Source organism: Aplysia californica, unplaced genomic scaffold (assembly GCF_000002075.1).
Source record: "Aplysia californica isolate F4 #8 unplaced genomic scaffold, AplCal3.0 scaffold00911, whole genome shotgun sequence".
Classification (NCBI taxonomy): Eukaryota; Metazoa; Mollusca; class Gastropoda; order Aplysiida; family Aplysiidae; genus Aplysia; species Aplysia californica.
The window spans coordinates 58,305-85,482 of record NW_004798181.1 but is presented as its reverse complement, the minus strand read 5'-3'; the positions used below and the strand labels follow the sequence as shown (position 1 = coordinate 85,482).

Sequence of the window (27,178 nt, the reverse complement as noted above, 5' to 3'; positions counted from 1 at the left end):
GAGGGGAGGGGGGGGGGAGACACATCAGTGGGTTCCTGGAAGGGCACATATGACATATAACTTCATTATGGTTACATGTACACACAATGTTCCAGTATCACAGCAAGGGAGAGCATGATTTTTTTCAAACTATGTACTATATAAATTAAGTCTGCAAAACATTTTAAAACTTTGATACACGCATGAATGGATGGACAGTGGATGGACAGTTTGCTTCGAAACAATGGAACCACCAGTCTTGATGGCCATGTGGATAATGCATCCGCCTCAGACCCGAGAGCTTACAAAAACCCCCCCCACAAAAACAAAACAATGCAGCCATAAATTTAACAAATCTACTTACATCATTCAGACTCTCAAGATGATTGAGAGTTGATGACGAGAATTCTTCTAGTGCTGAATGGTCATTTGGGTCATCTTCCTCTGTTTCCTGGAAGTTGAGAAAAGGAGTCAAAGAAAGTGCATTTTTAATTATGAAGAAAAAAGAGGTTCGTGGTAATAGAATCACAATTTTTGATCCAAATACACATTGTGAAAGGAAAACCTCCTTATGTTTCAAGGAAAAGTCACTTCAACCAAAAAATTACCCCCCCCCCCCCCCTTTCCTCCTGATAAAAAAACTCAGTATTATTGTACTTAGGCTAAAACATAATTTGATTTCAATTCTGAAATAGCAACTGAAAACACTAGAAAAGCTCTTAGTCTTATTAGACATTATGTTAAATACTCAACCTTCTGATGTTTGTTATGTGATAATCAACATTTCCTGAACAGACTTAAAATTTCCTGAATTCAAAAAATCTCTAGAAAACTGTCTGTTAGTTTTACTGGGGGAAAGGGGGGGGGGGGGGTATTTGTTTTGATAAAATATACCGTGGACAAAGTTTTTAAAATTTGCTTCTTTAAATAAAATCAAATTACATGTTATATCAGTCAATCAAACCACATCCTTGGTTTCTTAATTTTCAAACTGCTTCAAAATGTTTTTTTGGTCTTTGGAGCATAAACAGTTAGCAGTATTATAACTATGTGAGGAAAATAATTATGTTTAGGTTGTTTTCTAATATATATAATAGTACTTACATCATCTCTGGACTGCCAAGCTTCAACATAATCTCTCCTCTTGCAAGGGCACCCTGTCTTGCAGCTGGAGCAGACGCAGGAAAGGTCCTTGTGATTCACAAGCCCATGGCCAGAGCTAATGGCGTGCAAATTGCGTGACTGTCAGTATAAATTATTCGATCTCAGGATGTTTTTCCTTCAGGACAAAGGTAACAGTTCTTTCAGCATGCTTCTCGCAGTTTTCAGGAACTGTCACGTCGGTTGTCTCTGCTGAGGAAGCAGTAGGGGGCCATGTGCAGATTGGACTAAGGCTGGCCTGCATTTCACGGCCCTCGTTGCCTCGCTCTTGGTGACAGCTGGTGACACGACCTGAGGGACTTCTCCCATGCCTCCATCCAAAGAAGTTCCTTTCGAGGCAATCCAGGTGGTTATGCTTCTTTAAGTTTAAGCCTTTTTGGATGATAACAAAAGGGCAACGAGACCAATTTTATATATAGTGTGCCGCACGGCTGTCAGTCCACTGGCGTGCCTCTGTGATCTCATTCTTTTCTCTTAATCTTAATGTCTCTAGTCACCACCCCCACCCCCCCCCCCCCCCCCAAGAAAGCTTCTGCGGGTGGTTGGTGGGTGCTCTGGTGTGGTTTGCTTCTTCTTTCCTATTAAAACATCTCTCATCCTTATCTCCCCTTCTTCTTTTTTATGTTTGTTACTCTCTTGTAACACCTCTAATCTTCTGGCGCTCATATGACCTTATGCAGTTGAGAGCGCCGTAAAACCTCTACTAAAACTAAAAAATAAAGCTTCTACAGCATGGCAATCGTGTTGAAAGTCATCTGTGATACACGGTAATCGCGTTGAAAGTCATCTGTGATACACACTACCAAGTGTGTTTTAAGAGTTTGCAGATATGGCAAAGCAGGTAATTTCCCAAAGGATGAATAGTTGCCTGGTTATAATTCCAACAAGCTGATTGGACTCTATCTTGTGTGGCACGTCCATAATTTGTGTCACGACGCGGTGGAATCAGGCTCTCATCAATTTTTGGGTATACATAGAGTTATTGGTATCCTTTTAAAGTTTGTTTATTTGTGTTGCTTTGGATGGAAAAAATATCAACTTATCTTGAGTACAGGTCGAGATATTTGCGAATGAAGGAGGTGAAGGTCACCTGGTTTCATAGATAAAATTTGTGAGAAAATGGCCGCCAAAAATCCTTAGCTTGAGAGTCCATGGAACATGGAAATTGAAAATTTCCTTTTTTTTTGTGCCCTTAATCAACTTTTTCCAGTAAAATCCACACAAAAATGTGTTCTTTAATGTGCAAGAAAGATGTTGAGCCAAAAAACAAAAATTTGATAAAAATTCACAAATCTGCGGAAAAATGCCAGTTTGGATTATTCTGACGAGAGCCTGATTTCACCACGCTGCCTCACATTTTCTCCAAAGTCCGTGACAGGAACCACCTCCCCTTACATTACATTCCTGCCCTGTCTTGTGGACATTTGATATCGCCATTTTGCATGGAACATAATATGTAGAGGCAAAGCTGTCATATGCTCCCCAAAAGTCTTCAGAGTCTGACAAGTCTTCAGACAGTCTTCTGGACCAACATTCTCAGTCACGAGCAGTTAGTTCCCTCTTCACATCCCGTGCGTGATGTTTCTCTGAGAAGCCACTGTCTGTGGCTAACTAACAGCCATGTCCGAGTCATCTTCTTTGAAAAATGAAGACGGCGGCTTCAGGTTACTGCAGTTTTTGCAGCTACGATCAAGACAGGACTTTTCATGGAAAGGCATGTCCTTGTTGTACAGGAATGAACCTATGACGACTGTTTGGTGTGCTTTGAAAAGGGAGTTGAACCTACCGAGCCCATCACATTATGTGAGCTTGATATTTTCACACATGTCACATAGGGACTGATTCAGCTTGATCTCTGCCATTTTCCTCACAGCTTCAGGCCTGTGTTTAAAGAAGAAGCCGCGACTGATATCCAAGCTAGTCTCTTCTTTGACCGTCTTGTAGAGGGAATCAAGTCCACCTTCAAGGACAGATTTGTGGTGAGTCATTCTTTGCATGTTCTTTTGTTGTTGCTGAGGTTTCTACTGTTTAAAAAAAAACAACCAAACTTTTCCACTGAAATTTTTGTTCAGCTGCCCTAACTTAAAGCCGTTTCAAACTGAAGTAGGAAAGCCGTTTTGAATCCACTTTGACCTTTTCCTTTATCTGAATGAGAGCGGTGGTGTGCTAGTTTGCGAATTTCTGTCCTTAACTTCTGGTAGAGATGAATCTGAAGGGCTTCCTAAAACAGCAATACCTTCTTTAAGGCACAAAGAGATCAATATTTCTTTTCGGGCCACCTCATCCTTTGGCAGAGCTTTCTGCACCCTGTAGGTTGCTTGACAGGTTGCTGCATGGGACCTGCCACCCTTTGGATCGTCAGCCTGAGTCTGGCGTTCTGCCTCTTTCTTTTTCATCTTTTTTCTGGTTTTTTCTTTCTTCTTTGCATTATATCTAGCTTTGCTCTTGGCCCTCTCTGCATTTCGTTTTTGATGTGACCAAGCAGCTCTCTCTTTCTGCTTCCGAAGACGTACCTGTTCTCGCTTGCGTTCTAAATTTTCTATCCCCCGTCGAGTTCTCACTGTCTTTGATTTATAAACGGTATTTGAATTTTGATGTTCATTCTTTTCTTGTTGTCTTTTTCTGAACTCCCTTGTCCTCAATTTGGACTTTTCCCTGTCTTGCCTGAGCTTCTCCTCATTGCCTGGTGCTTTCAAGTTTTGTCTGTATCGTTTAGAGGTGACCACCTGTTTCTTCAGTCTGTCTTGTAGCACATTTGAACCATCCTGCTTTAATTTCTCATAATAGGTTTTGTTGATCTCCTGGCGTGATTTTCGTGGTTTCCAAAGTTTGACAGGCCCAACATCAAGGAATCCTAGGATGGACTGATTTCTCTTTCGTAGGGTTCCGTGGAGAGAAAAAAAAGATAGAAGACAAAGGTTTATCCTACACACCCAATGTGATTGTGTGGTTGCATGTTAACTTGTCTAAGTAGCATTGTCTCACCATGGCCTTAGTGCCAGATTGATGATTTTAAGTTCTATGTACATGTATGACCCAGTCCTAACGGGATTAAAAACCGAAACCTCCCAGCCCCAAGCCAGACGCCCTACCCACTTGACCACGGGGACTGATGTCACCACTTACAACTAACTCACGACACAGAAAAAATCTAAAAGTTTGAAGACATCATCTTCTGAAACGAAGTTAGGCTTTTTGTTAAACTAAAACCAACAATTAAGTTGTATCTTTTTAGTAGAGCATCTAATAACAAAATTCTTATTTTTGTCGAATGGATGCAATTTATTAGTGATGTCCAAGTAACACAAAAGACTGAAAACTCTTTTAAGCAAACTGTTAAAACAGCTCTCAACATGGTTTACGGTGAAAATGATTTATTTAATATTTCTTATACCATCACATAAGGAAATACGCTCAGACCATTTTTAATAGCACAAACTAGGAAACAGTCTTAACCCGAACTGGACAGCATAATGTAGTTATGTCCAAGTAAAAATTAAGACATCTTCGTTAGAAATCTTTTAAGGCAAACTATTTAAACAGATCTCGAGATTGTTCACAGCGATAATGGTAATGTGGTATTTTCCTATACCATCACAGGTTAGGACAGAATATGGCCATAATATTTCTAACAGCATCAAAATAGGAAACAGTCTTAATCTAAACTGGACATCATTAACTGGCCATGCCGAAGTAATAATTAAGACTACATTTGTTAGACAGCTTTCTTAATGGTAACGGGGTATTTTTTATATCATCATATGTTAGGAAATATTTTTAACAAAACTGACTTGGAAACAGTCATTAAAAATCCAAACTGGACTGCATGGAGTAGTTATGTCCATGTCACAATTAAGACATAGGTATAAATCCTTTAAAGCAAACTGTTAAAACAGATTTCAAGATGATCTACTCTGATGATGTTCATGTGAAATTTGTAATGCCATCAAAGGTTAGGAAATATGGCCATAACATTTGTTAACTGCACTAAATAATAGGAAATGTTACAGTCTTAATCAGAACTGGACAGCATCAAGTAGCTATGTCCAAGTAACTATTAAGACATATTAGTTAGAAATCCTTAAAAGCAAACTGTTTCAAAAGATTTCAGGGTGATTTACAGTTATAATGATGGTCATGTGATATTTGTTATGCCATCACATTTCAGGAAACACACCCATAACTTTTTTTTTTGACAACACTAACTATGGAACAGCCTTAACCCTATCTGTACATCGTGTTTTACTATCGTATCCATATGACGTGGGGAACTCTGCGCCACCACTTATCTACTTCTTAATCAGATACGTACGCTTTACATATAGCAGTCTGTCAAAATGATTTTTTGAGAAATACTGAACGTTTCAAAGAGATCTTCGTACAAGAAGTATTCTAAAATGTGAAGAATACAACCCCGGAGGTACAAAATGACCCCAGGGTGTACGGATAGGGTTAATACAATCTGAACAAAACACAATTTCCCTTGCTGTCCAAAGAGGAAATGATACATTTAAGATCATACATGTGTCCGTGCCAGTAAATATCAGTCATATATTAAGGAAATTTCAAAACTGAGTTAACATTATTTTTTAAAAACTATCACCTTTTCATTTACAATTTAAAATAAGAATGAAGTAAATATGACCATATCTGACAAAAGTACAGAACTTTTAATTGTGCGAGGTGAGGAAACACGAAAAGGAGAAAATGGCCTCCGAGTTGAGCAACATGTGTTTAACTTACTGTTGCTGAAGGAATACATTTATTATGAATACAAACATTACTTTGGGACTATGGCTGAGGCTTAAATAGATGCACCCCTTCTGTGTTACTTTTACACTTGAATAAAAACTCAACTGTTTTCATTAGTCACGGGTCAAAAGTATGCAAAATGTTTTCTGAGTAAATATTTGAGCCTTTCAAAGCTTCTCCACCATCATGTTCTTTGCAATCATACCAGAGTGTCTGTAGTTGGTGACTTTTGGTGGGTATTATTGAGGTGGAAAATAGTGAGCAGTAACAGTAAACAGTACTAGTGGAATGACCCATAATATGTCGTTTAGAGGCTTCCATAATATGTCGTTTAGAGGCTATCTCCGCTCTAAAAATGACAGCGGTTTTGGTTCCGTTCACAGAGCTTCTATCGCAATGCGGGGGTGTCTGTCTTAGTTCGTTGCAGTTCAAAAAGTATAGCTTTTAACTTCACCAAATTTTTCACTGAACGAAACAAGTGAGTCAACTGTTGGCTAGCCGCTTCCCGAAGCTTGTCACAAATAAAAAACCACCGCAGATATTGATGGAAAAAGGGCATCTCGTAGATACATAGGAAAAGACTCAAGGTCAAGTGAATTAATTGTAACTTTCTAAACACGCAATCTTAATCGTTACACTTACACATTATCAGGAGCAGGGCACAAACATATTACTTACGCTCTATGGGTTCCGCCATTTTGAAATGCATCGCGCTTTCACATAAGCGACTCCACAATGCCCGGCAACCGAAAAATGAATCTGTCGACATTCTAGCTCTGAGCTTCGGAAAACGAAACAAGCGGACCCAATTCGTTAAAATGTGACATCACAGAAGTATGATCGAAACGTTTCAAAAGTACTGATCAGTGGATCACAGACGGACATGTTTTGAAGGCATTGTTCAAACCAACACTTAACAGTGATAGAAAAATTCCTTTTTTCTGGAAACGGCTTTTGGACTGGTATTTTTGTTTCCAATTCTTAGATGTGCGAAACTGACGGACGAGGTAACGAATTAGATCTAGACGAGATTTTACGTTCTTCCCGGGTCTATTGGTCACGATTTTCAAATTTTTTTTCCCCGTACATTTAGTTTAGTTATTCAACTGCATCAGACACAGATGAAAAAAATGTATTTGCATGTCTTAATAGATTTTAGCACTAAAATAATATGTCGCTATCTGTGTTCGATTTTCACCTATTAAAATTTTGATTTTTAGAACTGAAAATATAAATATTTTATACATTACATTCAATAATATAAGTGCAATTTGACCAAAGTTCAGCTTAGTCTAGCTCGACTACCAATACTGCTTTAAGTAAGGGAATTGTCAGTTGCATGTTTATATAAATATTATATTAAAAATAACTTTGTACCAGTCATTTCATTTAGGTAACACACATTGTCGTACAAATTGGTGGATTGACCCATATATTATATGGCCTATAACCAGGAATTGTTTTAGCATTTCATTAAAGTGTATGGAGAGTACACAAACATATCATAATTATAAAGACATTATAAGCAGGTTACTTTATTATTTTCCTCTATATCACCGACAAAAAATAAAGTCTTCCCTAATGGTATTTTTGTCTTTGTCGTAATATTTTCTTTTACATTTTTTCCCATGATGTGATTTTTGTATGAAAGAGATGGTTTCTACTGTATCAGTTTCTGAGTTCAGAACTACAACAATTATTATAAACCTTCCTCTATCTAGACAATATATTTCACGTACATGGCGCTGAGTTGATTTCATCACTTCCATTTTTTTTCACATTTTGGCGGACTGCTCTTGGAATGAGCTGAGCCTTCAGATCATTGTGCCAAGAAGGAAATTCACCCCCTTATGTCCTGTACCAAAGATAGTACAAGACAAGATGGGCCACTTCTCTCTTTGAGCCAATTAAAAAAGTGTCCTCAAAATTTGGTGGCGCCCTCTTCACAAAAGCGCACTCTTTGCGAACAGAGTTACCCTACTTGAGTTTTAAAAAACCAAAGTGAAACTAGCAAGTTTTGGGATAAATTTCGGAAGAACGCTTTTTTAAAATGGTTACCCTGACCAAAAACCTCTTCCGGAGGAAAGGGTGATGGTTTTCTTCGTGTAATTTGACTTTAGAATGAAAGGCGAGAGGTCATTAAAATTTAAAAAACCTAAAACTCCGCACTGAACGTACCCGAACTGCTGATGAACAGCAGTCGATCTGCGCACGCAAGGAGGTGCTATTCCTATTCTTCTTCTGGAAAAACGAAAGAGAGCTTCAAAACAGACTGCAGCGCCATCTGAAGCAAAGAGCATACTTCCTGCGGACACTTTTTTGGCTGAGTGGCCCATCTTGTTATTTACTATCATTGACTGTACACATCCATATGCAGTATGCACACACTATAACAAAGAAAAGCGGGAAAACCCGCTCTGCCCCCTACATGGTGGTACAATGTACTTTCTTTTTTTAAAAGGGGTTGATGGAGATCAAGAGCAGAGAATTTTTAAAACTTATTTTTTGTTTAACCGAACCGTGTTTCCAAATAAAATGAAAATCTAGAGTCAAACGTTCTAGGGTCAAAATGGTGAAAATGAACAAAGCTGCACCTATAATTAAAATTGAATATATAGTGTTCCAAGTGTGGACTACACTGTGTCCTGCAGGGAAATAGATTTTTTTAAATAACAAAAAAATTCACTCTGTTACACGACACAGCATATTAGTAATATTTTGATAGATACCTCATCTAATTAGATTATATAATCAACGTGTGATCATACACGCACAAACATATATAGAGTGAGAGAGACAGAGAGAGACAGAGAGAGAGAGAGAGAAAGAGAGAGAGAGAGAAAGAGAGAGAGAGAGATATATAGATAGATAGATATGACGTCCATGGCCTAGTGGTTAGGCTTACGGACTCGTAATCGTGAGGTTGCGGATCTGACGTTGTGTTCTTGGGAAAGCAACTTAACACAAATTTTCCCCACTTCACCCAGGTGGGAATGGGTACCCAGCTATCTATATAGACAATAAAAGATCTTGTCAGTTTGTTAGTGTCTGAGCGCTTAACCAGCTACTTGCACTGTATGCTTCCCGGGAAGCTGAGAATGTTTCTGAGTGTTCTATGGTCTGCTGGGGTAATAATATAGAGTGTAAAGCGCATAGAGCTTGCTTTCGAGTGGGGACATGAGCTTACAAGATAGATAGATAGATAGATAGATAGATAGATAGACAGAGAGATAGATAGATAGATAGATAGACAGAGAGACAGATAGATAGACAGAGAGACAGATAGACAGATAGATAGATAGATAGATAGAGATAGATAGATAGATAGATAGATAGATAGATAGATAGATAGAATGATAGATAATATTTTTTTACCTTGATCCCCGATGCCCGATTGAGCAGAGCATGAATTTGAGATCTTGTACTTGAAAAGAGCTGGATCAGCAGAAAAAGTTGAAGTAGAGCCGCTGACCGTGGACACAACAGCATCAGTGTCTGGGTTTGAACTCTGCTCCACACACAAACTCCTCACATCACAGATTTGCAGTTGTTTTCCTCCAGCCTCACTGGAACGATCCAACATTGATACACACTCCTGTTCCAACACTTCCTGCTTCACATAATAATTCTCTATTTCTGATTTCAATTCCAGACTATGATCAGGAAACTGCAGTTCGTCTTCTACACCATCAGCACTTTTCGGACTCATATTAGTTTTTATGTCTTCTTCGGGAAACAAAAGCAAAGGCTCATCTTTAATTTCAATGTCAATACATTTGTTTTCAACAGTCTGGCTGACATCATTGTCTACACTGCATGGTACTTCAAAATTATTATGAAATATTTTTCCATCAAAACTTCCACTATCAACAACAGCAAGTTTTTGTCCTTCAAGATTGAGCACATAGCTAGAACCAAACTCTTCTTTTACCACAGCATCCACATTCCCACCGTCAGGTTTTCCATCTGTATCAGTATCAGTCCTATCACTGCTACAATAAGACCTAGCCCTAGATGTCCCAGGTTCACTTTTTACAACCGGAGAAACATCAGGATTTACGCCTTCATCTATATCCGGTGCACAGAAAGGTTCACAATATGACTGTTCTTTTTCCATAAGACTGTCGTCGTTAATGTGTCCCGAGGAAAATATTGTCCCTTCCATCTTCTTCCTGTCCACATTCAAAATGTTTTTATAATTTGTTCCAAACTTGGTCTTGGTTCTGTCCTCCAACCTATACCACCAGAGACAGTTATAAAGACAATGAAAGTACATGTACTAACTTAGGCCTGAATTTTAAAAATACATAATAAAAACCTGAAGCCTTAAGTCCCAGGTTCCAAAAAAAGTATTCTTTCATTAAAGGCTACTCTATTATTAGGCTAGATCTACATCAAGAAATAGATCCCGTTATATTGTAGATCTGGAGCAATAGTTGCAAAATAACCTAGCCTAGCCCGTTTGCAACGGGGAAAATCCAACATTGTAGACACACACATAAAAACAGCGCTTTTTCGGTAGTTCCAACCCTCCTTATTTCGGCATATCTATTTCATTCGAAACTCGCAAAACAGAACTCGATTTTGTATTTTGAGTAGTAGAATCTAGATCTTGAAATACTATCTGTTTCTTTTTTATTTTTCTCTCTAGATCTAAATCTATGTTGTGTTTTGATTTGCTGGTCGGTTAATTTTTTTTCTTGTTATTGTTCTGATGTGTTGTGTCTATTTTTTTGTGTATCGTAATGTCAATATCATTTAAGTTGATGTTGTTTCTACCTTAAAAAAAAAAAAGCGTTATGTGAGAGCGTGTCTTCACCAAAACCGAATACATGTACATGTACTGACACAGGCAGGCCCCTTGTGTGTGATTCAATAATTTACATGAAATATCCTGTACTTTTTCTTGAATAACACACGTTCAGGATTAAAACGGTCACTCATAGGGTAGGAGAGGTGAACACACACATGCCCTTATTTGTTCATTTTTGTGGTTGTATAAATATGACTTGTTCTAATTTTTATTTTATTTTGTTGTGAAACCTGTTATTTTTCACGTTTTTATAACTCTGTGTGGCTACAAATGATCTTCTGGATGCTTGAAACAGAACACAAGAAATTCTGGGGCTTTACTTTACATTAAGTTAGATCTACAACCTCTATCAACATATAGACTTCAATTGCTATGCTATATTTGTCGTCACAGAGAGTTAAAAGTTTGAAAATTATTGGCAACTTTTATGGCAATTTTTGCCATTTTTGTGGCAACTTTTGAACAATAAAATGGCAACAAACGCAGAGATGCTAGATTGATTGGGGGGTGGGAACTCAACTACCGAAAAAGTAAAAGCACCAAAAAAAAACAACAACTCTCTAAACAGTCTAGATTTCTAGATCTAGATCTAGATATCTTAAATCTAATTTTGCATTTCAAATCCTCATCAGCGCTAAATCTACATGAAAATCATCTGAATCAGTCACCCCAGTCCACACAGATAGGTCTGAAGTCAGAAGAAAGTGTCACTACTGGTCACACTTGTCCAAAATCTACACACATCATTTAAAACTAAAACTTAGTAAAACTGTTGCACACAAAATGTGTTATTCTATTTAAGACAACGTAGATATCTAGACCTAAATTGATCAGGAATTAAAAAAAAACAACAATGCTGATGTTAAAAAGACCACAAAACTTCACATTTCAACCTCAAAGTCAAAATTATTGCAGGAGGAATGCTTGTTAGGGCTAAACTTAAAACTAACCCACAGAATTCTACACTCACCGAACTTCTAACGGCTTTTCATGGCCCTAGCGAATCAAATCGTCAATTGATTCATTGAACCGGATGTGAGTGAGGGTTGTGTAGTACAACAGTTTTGGCAGTCAAAAAAAGAGAGAATTCGTGCGACACTTTGGAGTCTCTGGATCAAAAGTAATTAATTTCGCGTTATCTGCGGGATACGCCGCCAAAATCAAATTGATTGAGATTTTTTTTTTTTAAACCACCCCCCCCCCCCCATCATAGATGTTAAAATATGATGTTCGCAGTCTAAAGAACTGAGAATGAACTGCTTTGACTTTGAAGACTAGGCCATGAGCGGGCGAAACAAGTTGGTTTTATTCCCAAAAGTTCACCGCACGGCCTGATTTTGGAAAACATTTTTTTATAAAAAATGTTAAAATGCTAAAAATTCGATGTAAATAAATTTTTTATGTAAAATAATTTTCTAGAATCTAAATAACATTTAAAATTGTAACAGTTCCATTTACAACTTCCCAAGAATTCTGTTGGGATCAACGACGGAAAACGGATATCTTGCAATTTTTTGCATCTGATCATCTAAAATATTTCCTTCGAGTCTCTCCGAAGTCTAGACATTTTCTAATTCTGTTGAAATGTGTCTAATTGAAAAATCTGTGTCGTACAGAACTGCTTCTCATCTCCCTGGAGGAGGTAGGCCTATAAAATGTATGTGTCAGGGTTGTGTGTCCGATGCGTAATCGAGTAAAAATGACTTCGTCTCTTCTGGAGAGGCCCTAAGCCCTAAGGTTTTCGTGGACCAAGTTTGGGCTTAATTGTAGTGGAGTTTGTCGTTTATCGCTTTTTCCAATAAGCCTCCCACAGACTAGAGGTGTATCATAGTCATAGTGTATATATGTAGTTTTTGACTTATTTTTAAGGTCAGTCAGAGGGAGAGTGTTCGTCGTTGATCCCAACTGTTTGTTTGTTTGAATAAAGAAAACCATATAGAAGTAATAATCATTATGATAGTAGGCCTAATGTTCACATTATTAGTGCTGAGAAAAAGTAAGACAGACAGACAGAAATTAACAATAACAAAGGGAAAGTAAAGAAAAAAAGCACAGTAGGACCTACCACTACCACCAGGAGTGGCGCCATTATATATTGTCCAACCACCTGCTGTTTGAGTTTGTTTGTTTGTTTGTTTGTTTTTTTAAGTAAAGAGACGCACATCAATATATATATATGTATTATAATAATGCTCATTTATTAGTATTAGTTATAGTATTAGTGCTGAGAAAAAGGATGACAGACCTGTGACACTGTGACAAAAACAACAACGGGAAAGTATAGAAGAAGTAGGACCTAGATTTACCAGCGGCACCCTCCAACCACCCACTGTCATTTATAAGTGTATCAACGGCTCGGACCGAATCAACTATGTTATTAGTATATTGTAACACAACTAGGTCGTAGCATGACCTATTTATAAAAATAAACACTTTAGTACGTTAGTAAAAATAAAATAATTAATAAAATAAACATTATATATATATGTGCCGGATAACACTTTATTGATCTCCGGGGGGACGTTTGGATTGCATTGGCAAACAAACATACATAAAATCGTTACACAAAATAATATAATATAATGTGTCATGTAGGCCTACATAGTTTTTTAAAAACATAATTGTATACACAACAAAGCATACATCAAATACCCAAAATTACACCAATGGGGAACAGTTTTACAAACATGTCATTGCTGGTCATCACTGTACAGCGCCCCTTTTTTTTGGGGGGGGGGGGGGTAGCTAGGCTAGGGTTATCGCGTCTTGCTCACTCAAGGACACAACTCAGTGACACACATCTAAACCCCGCGTCATCGACACTTACATGATACATCATTTTTGAGTCTGCACTCACTAAACTTTTGTTTTGTACTCACTCGGAACTCTTACACTTCGGTAAATCGGGGTGACTTTGCAAACACTTACATTAAAAATGCGAATGAACTCTCGGATGAGGGAAGAGCTGAAATTATGGTGCTCTGGAGGGGACTTTGAGGATCGCCCATCCTTCAGGATGGATGACTAAAGACAGTTTTGAGCAAGTCGTTGACCACTTCATCAAACATGCTATGTCTACTGAGGACAAACCATGTATCCTACTGATGGACAATCATGAAAGCCATGTCTTCTTCTTCTCGATCACATCACACTTGAAGTCTGGTATCTGTCATAAATTGGGCCGTCCTGCTCAGTTCATCTGTCGGCCCGTATAGCTTCTCTTGCAGCGTCAGTGGGGTTGGCCACGTTTCCTGTCTCAGGGCCCTGTGTGTCTTGCAGTGCTGAAGGATGTGTTCAACAGTTTGGTCCGCCTCTCCACACTGGCATTTTGGTGATTGTACTAGTTTAAAACATTTGTACATATGTTTGAAAGCCATGTGTCTCTCCAGGCTTTGCAAAAGGCCAAACACAACAAAGTCCAGGTAGGCTACTGACATTGCCACCTCACACTAGCAATAAGACACAACCGCCGGACAGGTGTGTGTGTGTGTGTGTGTGTGTGTGTGTGTGTGTGTATGGGCTTGTGAAACAGTATTTTTCAATTCTGCTGCAAACTCTTGGATGATGCAGAACCCCGGTAGGCCCATCACAATCTGTCTCCGTCGTTTTAGGCAAGAAAAATTCTGAAATTATGCAAAATGAGCCCAAAAATGTGAAATTATGCGATTCTGTTAATTTTAACAAAGAATGATAAAGGAAAATAACCAGTAATTATGCAAAAAATGATCAAATTTTGCTAAATTATGCGGGGTACATAAAACCACGGGGACAGCACAATTTACGACATGGCGCCACTGATTGGTAGGGCATGGATTCAGGCTGCATCACCACAGAACATTCAGTCACGTTTCAGGGTGACTGGAGTCTGGCCACTTAACGAACCCTCACGGTTCACTGATGCAGATTTCATGCCTGCAATGGTTACTGACGACAGGCCCAACCCACAGGAAGCAATGCCAACTACTTCTGAGCAACCAACGCCAACTACTTCTGAGATACCAACGCCAACTGCCTCTGAGATACCAACGCCAACTACTTCTGAGATACCAACGCCAACTACTTCTGAGCAACCAACGCCAACTACTTCTGAGCAACCAACGCCAACTGCCTCTGAGCAACCAACGCCAACTACTTCTGAGCAACCAACGCCAACTACTTCTGAGCAACCAACGCCAACTGCCTCTGAGTGAGCAACCAACGCCAACTGCCTCTGAGTGAGCAACCACCGCCAACTGCCTCTGAGTGAGCAACCACCGCCAACTGCCTCTGAGTGAGCAACCAACGCCAACTGCCTCTGAGCAACCAACGCCAACTACTTCTGAGCAACCAACGCCAACTACTTCTGAGCAACCAATGCCAACTACTTCTGAGCAACCAATGCCAACTACATGATGGGGTTGACAAGTGTGACATGTAGCATTCCTTACTTCTACAGGAACTTGAGGAACAACCAAAAAAAAGGAGGAAATGGCACAGGAGAATCGTTTTTCACATCCTTGAAATGTGTGTGAATGCTTGGCTACCGCACTTTACAGGGCTAGCATCTGTGTTTGTTTCCATTATATTGTCCAAAAGTTGCCATAAAAGTAGCCAATCATTTTCAAACTTTCAACTCTCTATGACGACAAATATAGATTAGAAATATGTTGATAGAGGTAACTTAATCTAAAGCACCAGAATTTTTTGTGTTCTGTTACAAGCATCCAGAAGATCATTAATTGTAGCCACACAGAGTGTAAAAACGTGAAAAATAAAGATTTCAGAACAGAATGAAATGAAAACTAGAACAGAACATAAATAACCACAAAAACCAACTAATAAGGGCATGTGTCCACCTACCCGAGAAGTGGCTGTTTTAATTTTAACCCTAAATGTGTATTATTCAAGAAAAAGTACAGGATATTACATGTAAATTATAGAATCACACACAAGGGGCCTGCCAGTGTCACTACATTGTACATGAATATGTATTCAGTTTTGGTGGAGACACGCTGTCACATAAGGCATTTTTTTTTAAAGGAAGGAATAACATCAAATTAAATGATATTGACATTGCAATAAACACACAAAAATAGACAACACATCAAAAAAATAACGAGAAAAGAAAATAACACACCAGCAAATTAAAACACAACATAGAGAGAAAAATAAAACATTAGTAACTTTTCACAGAGCTAATGTTGACAGTTAGATTAGAGTATAGAGTGTAATGTTTGGCTGTTTTGGCAAAAGAAAAAGAAAAAAAACCTCATTGAATATTTGGTAGGGGCTTACTGTATTTTCTTTCGATGCCAAACAACTGTAATAAAGGGTAATAATTACTACTTTTAAAAAAAGGATACTATTTCTGTTCATTTTATCCTGCTGAAGTAAGGTGTTATCTCTAAGTTAGTACATCTCTGTATGACTAGCAGTACCTTTTTGTACATTTTCCCCCTTGAAGTGCTCCTCGAATGCATGGCGTCCAGTGTACTGGACAATCTGACACCCCCATCAGGATGACCTGAAGAGAAACATTCTTCTTTCTGCCTTGTTTCACCCCAATTCGAACCTACACACCAAATTTCAGGTGCCTCTTAACACTTTGAAGTCACACAGCCAGCAGTACAAAATACCCCATCTGGTCACCCAGCCAGGAGAATGACTGCAACAGACTTCTCGGGCCTAAAGAAAAAATAGGATCTGTCAATCACTCCCTCTAAGCACTAGCAAACAAGCCGTAACTAACAACATTCACATGAAGAAATCTTTAGTCACCTCGTCCTTGACTTTTAACGTCTCTGTCATTGGGTATTAGCAGTCTCATTAACTCACTTGCGACTGGGCCCTTTCACCAGCCACAAGCGTTGAAGACTGGCGTTTTGGGGGGTATTTCAATAAATCACCACAACTCTCAGAATTACCCTATTGTAATCATTTTTTGACATAGTAAAGTAACATTCAAGCTTAATCTAATACAAAAAACTAAAGTTGTCTAAGTCTAATACTTTAATTTGTATGATTTTTTAAAAATTGGCATGAATTTGATTTTCGAAAAATTTCCAGAGACGTGACAAGTAGAATGAAATTCACTGCAACAACAAAAATAAAAGTTCAAAGTGTTCTGGTTTGATTTGTATACATGTGCAAGTGTTTGGTGAAAATATAAAAGCTGGTCTGTGCATTGATTCAGACCCATACACTGAATTACATGAGACAGATGTACGGCACGACGTTGTGATTTCGTTGCGCGAAAAACAACACCGGTACTAGTGCTAGATCTAGCCCTAGAACTACGACTCGGGCCGTGTTCGGGTACTTATCCAGGATCCTAACTATTAGACACATCATATTCTGAGACACTAGAACTAGTAAAACGCACAGAAGTATAGAAAACGGCGAAATTATGTGATTCTTGTTCATGCGACTTCTTCGACCGTTACTACGACGCGACTGTCGGATTACTATGAGCTGTATAGAAAAAAACAAAGCGCGAGTTCCGGTCTGTTCAACCCCAGTCTGGGTCACTGTCCTTCACCTTCAATAACTTAAAAACTACCAGCCCCAGAGATACGAAACGAAGTCTAAGTAGCTCAGGCTTGGCCAAACAAGGGTACGAGGCGGGTCTCGCGATCCGTGCGTGATTTGTAGAGCTAAAAAAAAATTCCAAAGTTGGTCACGCAGGGCTTGTGAGACCCGACGCGAGCGTCATGGCGGGGGTCACGCAACTGTTGTGTGACCCGTCTGAAGTGAGTTAAACATAAGTTTGACAAGTCCCATTTGTGTTCTTAGGTTTTTCTCCAGTCGCTTGCTCTTTTGAGACTCTGAAGGCTGCTGTCCTTTGCGAACCTTGCACTGCAAACTTCACGATTCAACATACGTAAAGGTTTTTCTTACAATAATAATAGTAATGCCTTTTTCTAACGATCTTGAATCTCATACTAAAAACAAAAATTATAATTATAATATAGATATAGATATATACGATATAATATTGTCCTCTACGAACCTTGCTCCACAAACTTCACACGCGTAAAGGTTTTTCTTACTAAACATGTGATCTTCTGCGACTTTCTATTTGCGATCTTGAATTTCACACTAAAAATAATAATTATAATAAAAATGATAGTAATAATAATAATAATATCATTTGTCATGTTGTCCTCTATGAACCTTGTAGCCTACCACAAACTTCATATGTGAGGCGTGCTGACAAAATGAGTTACTTCTCGCAGTCCACAAATGGAGATATTGGCCAGAAATTGACACTGGGGTCAAATTTGTAGATTTTCTATTGATGCCATATTCTTTAAGTATAACATACCTTTTATTTCATACTTATAAATTGTAAAAACTTCACCTATAAGTGTGATGTATCTATTTCCTGAAGGCCTGAATCCGAGAAGTAACTCATTTTGTCAGCACGCTTCACATATGCGTAAAACTTTTTCTTACTAACTTTACGCCATATGTAATCTTCTGCCACTTTCTAAGATCTTGCCTAGAAAATAGACAGAGATTTTCTCTTGCATACAATTGTCGATGTTCAAACAGGCTGCCACTGACTGCACACACTTACACCGCAGACATCTCAGATGAACCGTTCTCCACCTTACTGTCTTCTTTTGTGTCGCTTTGTGTTTTTATTACATACACAGGCACCACAAACTTCACTTTTATTATGTTTTTTCCCCGTATGTGCGTTCTTCTGTGAATCTTTAGCTGACTACTGTTTGCAAACCCTGCACCACAAACTTCACACTTGTTGTTGTAAGGCTTTTCTCCAGAGTGTATTCTTTGGTGAGCCTTTAGACTAGCCGTTTGTGAGAACCCAAGTCCATAGATTTCACACTTGTAAGGCTTTTTTCCTGTGTGTGTTCTTTGGTGAGACTTCAGAGTATCCAAGTGAGAGAACATAATTCCACACATTTCACACTTGTAAGGCTTTTCTCCTGTGAGCGTTCTTTTGTGTAGCTTCAGGGTGTTAACATATTGCAAACCTTACGTCACAGTCGTCACACTTATTAGGCTTTTCTCTAGTGTGTATTCTTCTGTGAATCTGCAGATTGCTCTTCCGCGAGAACGAAGTTTCACAGATTTCACACTTGTAACATTTTTCTCCATCGTGTCTACTTTTGTGTTGCTTCAGGTCGTCACCATTTGCAAATCCTGCACCGCAAACGTCACACTTGCAGGGCTTCACTCCAGCGTGTATTCCTCGGTGAGTCTTTAGCTGAACACTGTTCACAAAGCCTGCACCACAAACTTCACATCTGTAAGGCTTCTCTCCAGTGTGCATTTTTGGGTGAATTTTTACACTACTCACATGCAAGAACACAATTCCACAGATTTCACACTTGTACGGGTTTTCTCCTGTCCTTACTATGTGTGTTCTTTTATGGTCCTCTAGATTACTTATCTGCACGAACACACTTCCACAGACTTCATCACACTTATAATGCGTGTTTCATGTGTGTGTTTTTTCATGATGTTTTAAAGTCTTATTGTGTGCAAACCCTTTATCGCAAACTTTACATTTGTAGGGCTTTTCTCCTGAATGTGTTCTTTTGTGAATCTTTAGCCCTTTCCTGTCGGCATATAACAAACCACAAACTTCACACTTGTAAGGTTTTTCTCCAGTGTGTTTTCTTTGGTGTCGTTTCAGGTCATTACGAAAGGCAAACCCTGAACCACAAACTTCACATTTGTGAGGCTTTTCTCCGGTGTGTACTTTTTGGTGATTCCATAGGCCGCTACTACATGCAAACCCTAAACCACAAACTTCACATATGTAAGGCTTTTCTCCAGTATGTCTTCTTTTGTGTTGTTTCAGGCCGGAACTACTTGCAAATGCTGCAGCACAAACGTCGCACATGTAAGGTTTTTCTCCAGTGTGCGTTTTTTTGTGTCGGTTCAGGGCGCTACCATTCCCAAACCTTAAACCACAAACTTCACACTTGTAAGGCTTTTCTCCTGTGTGTGTTCTTTTGTGGCTCTTTAAGCTGCCACACTGTGCAAATTGTAAATCACAAACTTCACACTTGTAAGGCTTTTCTCCTGTGTGTGTTCTTTTGTGAATCTTTAAGCTGCCACACTGTGCAAATTGTAAATCACAAACTTCACACTTGTAAGGCTTTTCTCCAGTATGTCTTCTTTTGTGTTGTTTCAGGCCGGAACTTCTTGCAAATGCTGCAGCACAAACTTCACATTTGTAAGGCTTTTCTCCTGTGTGTGTTCTCTTGTGAGAATTTAGCTGGCCTCTATTTCCAAACCGTAAAACATAAACTTCACATTTGTACGGTTTTTCTCCAGCTCTAGTTCTTCTAAAAGTCATAAACTTGAGTCCAACAGGTGGAGTGGCGCTGTCTAGTCCAGTATGGGTCTCTGTGGGCAGCTGAGGAGCTGTAACACTAGAAGAAGGAGCGCAAGAAAGGTCCATAACATTGGTATTATTTGCCACTGTCGTCGTTATTTCAGAAGTGCAACCTCTCTGCTTCAGGCCACAACTACCATTTACTGCACTTTTGCTGCATGATATGTCCTTATCATACTCTCTGCTAATGTGGGGATGAAAGACTTTCTTGTCTGGGTCATGGATAAAAGATGTAGTTTCTTCCAAGACACAGTCAACTTCTATTTGATCAATCATCATTTGACCTGTCCCAAAAGTATCCTTCCCCATAAGGTATGGCTGTGTCGCTGGGTGTGTGGAGGGTGCGCGCTTGTCAGGAATCCCACCTGAAAAAAGACACAAATAATATGCACGTTATCTACCTTTCCTTGTTTTTAAATACTTATAGGTTTTTATTCAGTACCATCATCAATGCCTTTCTCACCTTGCATCAGGGTATAGGGGACGAACAAACACTTTCCACCTGTCTCTAAATTTAGATATTACAGTACAGTGGTCTCTGTCTAATATCCCCGTGCTGATTGGGAGTAAGGAAAACACAGGATCTTAGGTGAATGGGATCTTAGGCAAAGCACTAAGGGGAGAATCCACTGTGACCCGTCTTGAAGCCCATAATCAGTAAGATGGTCTCTCCTTTAAACTGACTTGACCCTTGGATTGGAAGGGTTTATAGACCGATGGTGAGCAAAGAGAGGTTAACATTGATGACCAATCATCATGGCACAAACCCATGCCTTTTTTTTCTTTTCCAATCGTGAGTTTCAGGATCTGCGTTGATAGTGTTCCTTCCCTACACCTTTCCCAGACCTAACACTCATCATCCCAATTTTGCCCTCAAGCATCCTGATATATTCCCGGCTCTTCCCCCTCGTGTTCTCTACCCCCACCCCCCTTCTCTCTCTCTCTCTCACACACACACACACACACACTTCCGGGACTGGGCGCTGAAACTTTCCAAAATCACAAAAGATTTCCCCTACCGGGTCTGTATACTTCGTGACTTTGTTCCCGGTTACCGGGTCTGTATAACACTTCGATAAATATAACATTTTTTTTTACCTTGATCCTCAATGCCCCATTGAGCATTTGCGATGCCGGTCTTCAAAAGAGCTGGATCATCAGAAGTAGAGCCGCTGACCGTGGACACAACAGCATCAGTGTCTGGGTTTGAACTCTGCTCCACACACAAACTCCTCACATCACAGATTTGCAGTTGTATTCCCCCAGCCTCACTGGAACGATCCAACATTGATCCACACTCCTGTTCCAACACTTCCTGCTTCACATAATAATTCTCTATTTCTGATTTCAATTCCAGACTATGATCAGGAAACTGCGGTTCGTCTTCTAGATCTACATCATCAGCACTTTTCGGACTCATTTTAGTTTTTATGTCTTCTTCGGGAAACAAAAGCAAAGGCTCATTTTTAATTTCAATGTCAATACATTTGTTTTCAACAGTCTGTCGGACATCATCAGTTGCATTGCTTGGTACTTCAAAATTATGCATTACTTTTCCATCAAAACTTCTACTATCAACAACAGCAGCTGGTTTTTCCTCTCCCAGATCAAGCACAGAATTAGAACCACACTCTTCGTTTACCACAGTCTTCACATTCTCAATGTCAGGTTTTACATCTCTATCAGTCCTATCACTGCTACAAAGAGACCTAGATGTAGATGAACCGAGCCCAGGTTCACTTTTAAGACTTTTTACAACCAGAGAAACATCAGGCTTTATGTCTTTATCTATATCCGGTACACAGAAAAGTTCACAACATGACAGTTCTTTTTCCATCATAAGACTGTCGTGGTTAATACGTCCCGAGGAAAACAATCATGTCTGTTCCCTCTTCTTTCTGTTTCAACATAGCCTCTATGATAGGCCTAATAATAAAAGAAGAGACTAAAAAATTTGTTCCAAACTTGGTCTTGGTTCTGTCCTCCGAGTTATAGAGATCTAGATTCTAGATATCTAGATCTAGATCTAGATCTACTACTAGATCTACCAGTACCAGAGTGCACTAAAATCTAACTTGACTTCTATTAGGCCTGAAGTCCTGAAGATCACAACATAGGCTAAAGAATTTGACCCCCGACGAAGAAGCAGTACAACTGTGTGCGGGACTGAAAGTAAAAATTTACCCGCAATTGATCAGGAGCTAAAAAAAATAAACTAGATCTATGTTGATGTTAAAAAGCAACTTCAAAGTCAAAATTGCAGGAGGAACGGCTTTTGTCGGCTCTGGCGAATGGCCATCTCTGGCAATGGTATGATAAGTGATGAAGATTCAAGATTGAAGATAAGGCTAGAACCTAGGCTAATTTAACGAAGAATGAAGAATAGTGGTGCAATTGATCGATCAAATTTTTCGATTAACCGAGCAAGATTCTTGGTCGAGTAAACCGACCAAAATGGTTTCTTGACCGAGCAAGACATCAATCAAACGCCAAAATTAATTGTCGCTATCAAACAAACGCGAAACCCATATTTTGTCATTGCATCGTTTTGAAAACCAGCAAACTTCAAACTTTTAACAAAATGCAATAAGCATTTACGATTTCATAAAATGTATGTTTATCATGATAGTAGAATCTGTTTTAATTATCCAGTATAAAAACCTGTATCATTTTCAGTTTTTGACGGTTGTGTTTTTGTGTTCGCCATTTAGGCTTTCCCGAGGATGGTGCTCCTGGGTAACACTCAAACAGGCAATCAGATATATGAAACTTACTCGAACAAACATCAATCAAACGCCAAAACTGATTGTCACTATCAAACAAACGCGAAACGTAATATTTATCTTTGCCTCATTTTTAGATACGGCAAACTTCTAGCTTTAAAAAGAGTGAAATAACAGTTATAATTCTGTAAGATATATTTTTAATATAATAGTAGAACTGGGAGCTCATTATTCAGTACAAAAGCTAGTATCCTTTTCAATTGTTGACGGTCGCGGTTTTGTGTTCGTTTAGGCTTTTGGGATAATGGTGCTCCTGGCTCCTGGGTAAACCTCAAACTGGCAATGATGAAATTTGTTCGAACAAACAGCAATCAAACGCTAAAATTACTTGTTGCTGACAAACAAATGCCAAACATATTTTAAAGTCATATTATTAGTCAAAATAGAATAAAGTCGTATATTCTAATTAGGAAATAGCTGCCCAAGAGTATATTTACTATCAGATACACAATTGGGAATCTTGTTGAATGTCAAACCCAGCAGCCACTCTTTATTTTTAGACTGTCGCGGTTTTTTAACTGCACTGAGGGTAAAAGACATTGAAATGGCTGTGCTCCTGGAAAACCAACAACTTGGCAAATGTCTCGCGCCACCAGCACGAAAGCGAGACAAGTGTGTCAACTTATCAATATTCATAACGGAACATTTTATTTTTAGATCTAGCCAGGTTTAATATGAGGGTCTTTTCGTTGATAAGCGTATGCGCGAGCTTTTCGCGCTAGGTCGCTCTCTTCCAAAAGCATCTTTGGTACCATTTTCTAAATGATTTACTGACAGTACAGCAACAACAATATAAAAACGTATTAAAACCCGTAAACCCAGGCCCCTCCAACATGCCAGCAGCAGAATCGTAGGCTTACTAGATCTACGTCTGGCCCTACATGACCTTGAAACGCATCGTCTGTAGGCTAGATCTAGTGTTGTTGTTGTTCTCACTTTGTCCGATCAGCTGATTTATATCATGCAAACCAGTGACCCACTGGCATCTATACAAACCAAGTCTTTATTTCAGTTCCTCTTCATTTCTCTCTGCTCTCATTCTGACCTCTTAAGCCAGAATATTTCGTCCGATCTAGACTTGTTCACATTCTCAATCTTAGTAATTTGGATGCTTTCCTCTTTTTACTTAATTTCAACGCTTCCACTTTGATCTGCAACTTGTTATTCTGTATTACTGTGCTGATTTTTGTTTCTGTGCCTAGATCTTTACTTTTCTTGAAAAACACATTTAATAAATACCAGCACAATGAATTAGCCTAACCTATTAATAAAATATGCTCGATCTGGGCTGGAAACTGAGCGAAGAAACAAAAAAAAGGAGGTAAGATTGAAGAACAGGCCTACCGGACCAGCGGATTCGGACAACTTTTGCCTATATCTATGTCTCGACAACCTTAGGAATTCATGATTTTCCCCAGTTTTTATCCACTTTTAATCCCTCTCACACAGGTAGGCCTAGCTTAGAACCCCCCACCCCCCCCACCCCCATTCTCTCGCAATAATACGAGTGGTCCAGTATTCTTCAATTTTCCCGAAAGGAGCAATCAAAATACATGTTAAACAAATTAACTAACTTTGCACGCATCTTCTCGATATATTTGACTCTTATTTTTATACCGCGCGAAGCGACGAAGACCAAAAGCTAGGCTATTTTTAGATCCAGACATCAGCTGAAAAATGCGTGCTTACAGCGCAGCTGCGATGACTTTTGACCCCTGCTCGATCTAGATTTCTTGGTCGAGAAAATTTTTTCGGTCAATTTCATCGGTTAACCGAACAATTTTGCATTTAACCGATCATTACTCGACCAAGATTTTTCGCTTACTCGCACACCACTAATGAAGAACCGGATGTGAAAGTTATGCAATAGATCTACAACAGTTCTGGCAGTTTAAAAAAAAAGAGAATTCGTTCGGCACTTTGAAGTCCCAGGATCAAAATTAATTAATTTCGTAATCTGTGGGATACGTCAAATTTATTGAGATTTATAATTTAAAATTAAAAACTAACAAAAAACATCATGCATGTCAAAATAAGATTTTCGTTGTCTAAAGAGCTGACCATGCACTGCTGTGAGAGAGCCAATCACTTGAATCACACAGTAGTTCTGGCGGGTGTATCCAGATACATTATAATTAATATATATATTATATATATATATATTAAATATATATAGAAGTAGAAGGAAGAGTCTTGAAATTGAAACATAATATTATTACATGTATTATTAATTCATTATTATTATTGTTATTATTTATATATATGTCTCTTCTTTGAAAGAGAAGACAGTGCAGACTGTGAAACAGATCCTTGTGAAGTGAAGGCAAAAGCAAAGGACAGCAGCAAGGTTTTTTTGTCTCTTGTTTTGTTTTGTTTTTTTAGTACAGAGAGGCACATCGACACAATATCAATAATGGTCATCTAGTGCTGGGGAAAATCAAAAATCAAACAGACAGAAACAAGAGGTTAAGAAGAAGGACCTACCAGTATTGACAAAGAAGTAGGACCTTAAACCACTACCACCAGTCGCGCCATCCAACCACCCACTGTTTGTTTGTTCGAGTTTGAGTAAAGAAAAGCACACCGAATAATAATATATAGTCATAATAATTATAAGCCCATTTGATTTACAATGTATTACAATAACGTCTCTGTTTTTACAGTCAAGAACTTGGGGGACAACAGTGATAAATTAAATACCCGTGTTTTTTTTTTTTTTCTCTCTACTAAGTACTAAGTGTTAGTAATAAAACCTGGCTAAACTATAACTATAACTATAACTATAACTATAACTATAACTATAACTATAACTAGGCCTGCAGGGTTCGATCTGTGCAGACTCGGAATAACAGAGGTCTTGCAGCGCATGAACTTGCTTTTGTTTGTTTCAGTAAGAGTTTTACGGCGCTCGTAACTCCATACGGTCATATGAGCACGCAAAACGAGTTGGTTTTATTCGCAACAGTTCACAGCACAGCGTGATTTTGGTTAATATTTCTATTAAAATGTTAAAATGCTAAAAAAAAGAATCTGTGGTAAAAAAATGTAATAACTTTTTTAATAAAATCTTAAATTTTAACGTTTTTCACAACTTTCCGTAAAGGCCAATGGCCTGAAATCCAGAATTCTGTTGGGGTCAACGACGGAAAAAAGATCTTGCAATTTTTTGCACCTAAAAAATATTTCCTTCCCGAAGTCTAGACATTCTTTTAAAATGTGTCTAATGGTAAAATCTGTGTCGCATCTGACACAGACCGACTTCTCATCTCGCTGAAGGACTGTATAAATTTATGTCAGGGCCGTGTGTCCGATGCGCAATCGAGTAAAAATGACTTCGCCCCTTCTGGAGAAGTCCTAAGAAGGTTTTCTTGGACCCATCTTTGACCCAGTTTGGGCTTATGTTGTGTATGTAGTTTGTTGTTGGTTTGATTCTTCCAGTGAGTCTCCCACAGACTGGAGGTGTAGTTTTTTAACTTTATTTTTAACCTGCTTTCGATCAGTCAAATTATTAAAATTTGTCTCAATCAATACAAGTAGGATTACATTTCGCCTGTTTGTATGATCGCTTGCCTAAACAAACTTTCAAACACACTGTGTTGGGGTCACTGATCGATTCCGTCTCAGTGTCAGCAAAAAAAAGCCTACCAGATTAAAGGATCTGCAGTAATCCGACTAATCGAGTAAAGTAAGTTAAGCTGAAGGTGCAATGGTAGGCCTACTGACTGTTTCCCTTGAGGTTGATAAACGGTTATAACAGAATTGCTTATAACAGGGAAAAACTGCCGGTCCCATCTGTCCTGTTTTATCCGAATTTGACTGTGACTCGTGACTGTATTATAATAATAATGTTCATATTAGTGCTGAGAACAAGTAAGACAGACAGACAGAAATAACAAAGGGAAAGTAAAGAAAGAAGTAGAAGTAGGACTCGCCAGTGGCGCCATCCAACCACCCGCTGTTTGTTTATTTTTAGTTATAAATTAATACGTGTTTTACAGCACTTGCAACACAATAAGGTCACACACAGTGGAACTCGGATTTTACAAGCTCGGGTTCAACGAGAACTCGGATTCAACGAGATGAGATACAGTGGAAACCTGATATGACAGGGATGGTGGGAGTAGAGAAAATGTCCTGTTATATCCGATCCCTGTTAAATCAGAAATGCAAAGGAAAGTAAGCATTTGTGGACTAATCCAGCTGTACTTATTCATGGGTAGTTTCCCTTGCCACAAGTAGCCTACCCACGAACAGGGGTTTTGGCACCAATTTCCTCCTTGCTTCCTTAAACCACATCAGAAGAGCTTGGTCCACGGCATCTGCATCTGGTAGTCTCAT

The 27,178-nt window shown here is 38.8% G+C and overlaps 3 protein-coding genes and 1 long non-coding RNA gene across 4 annotated transcripts in view; all 4 read right to left on the bottom strand.

The window, feature by feature from the left end:
• The window catches only part of LOC101863549, a 2,681-nt gene extending 1,045 nt beyond the window's left edge, over nucleotides 1-1,636 (bottom strand). The window contains exons 1-2 of the long non-coding RNA XR_221075.3: nucleotides 1,084-1,636; nucleotides 344-430 (exon numbers count right to left, since the gene is read on the bottom strand). This is a non-coding gene — a long non-coding RNA (uncharacterized LOC101863549). The remainder of the gene's footprint in view (nucleotides 1-343; nucleotides 431-1,083) is intronic.
• The window catches only part of LOC101863701 (zinc finger protein 493), a 25,075-nt gene extending 14,016 nt beyond the window's left edge, over nucleotides 1-11,059 (bottom strand). Inside the window, exon 1 of the mRNA XM_013089258.2 lies at nucleotides 9,268-11,059. Coding sequence (XP_012944712.2) covers nucleotides 9,268-10,168 — 901 coding nt within the window. The 5' untranslated portion in view covers nucleotides 10,169-11,059. The remainder of the gene's footprint in view (nucleotides 1-9,267) is intronic.
• A 7,609-nt stretch (nucleotides 11,060-18,668) lies between these two features.
• Nucleotides 18,669-18,983, bottom strand: LOC118478760 (zinc finger protein 239-like). The gene has a single exon (XM_035972924.1). It carries the CDS (start codon nucleotides 18,981-18,983, stop codon nucleotides 18,669-18,671), a length of 315 nt encoding a protein of 104 aa, XP_035828817.1.
• The window catches only part of LOC101846254, an 18,477-nt gene continuing 10,279 nt past the window's right edge, over nucleotides 18,981-27,178 (bottom strand). Inside the window, exons 3-4 of the mRNA XM_035972932.1 lie at nucleotides 21,156-21,928; nucleotides 18,981-20,422 (exon numbers count right to left, since the gene is read on the bottom strand). Coding sequence (XP_035828825.1) covers nucleotides 19,152-20,422; nucleotides 21,156-21,928 — 2,044 coding nt within the window. The 3' untranslated portion in view covers nucleotides 18,981-19,151. The remainder of the gene's footprint in view (nucleotides 20,423-21,155; nucleotides 21,929-27,178) is intronic.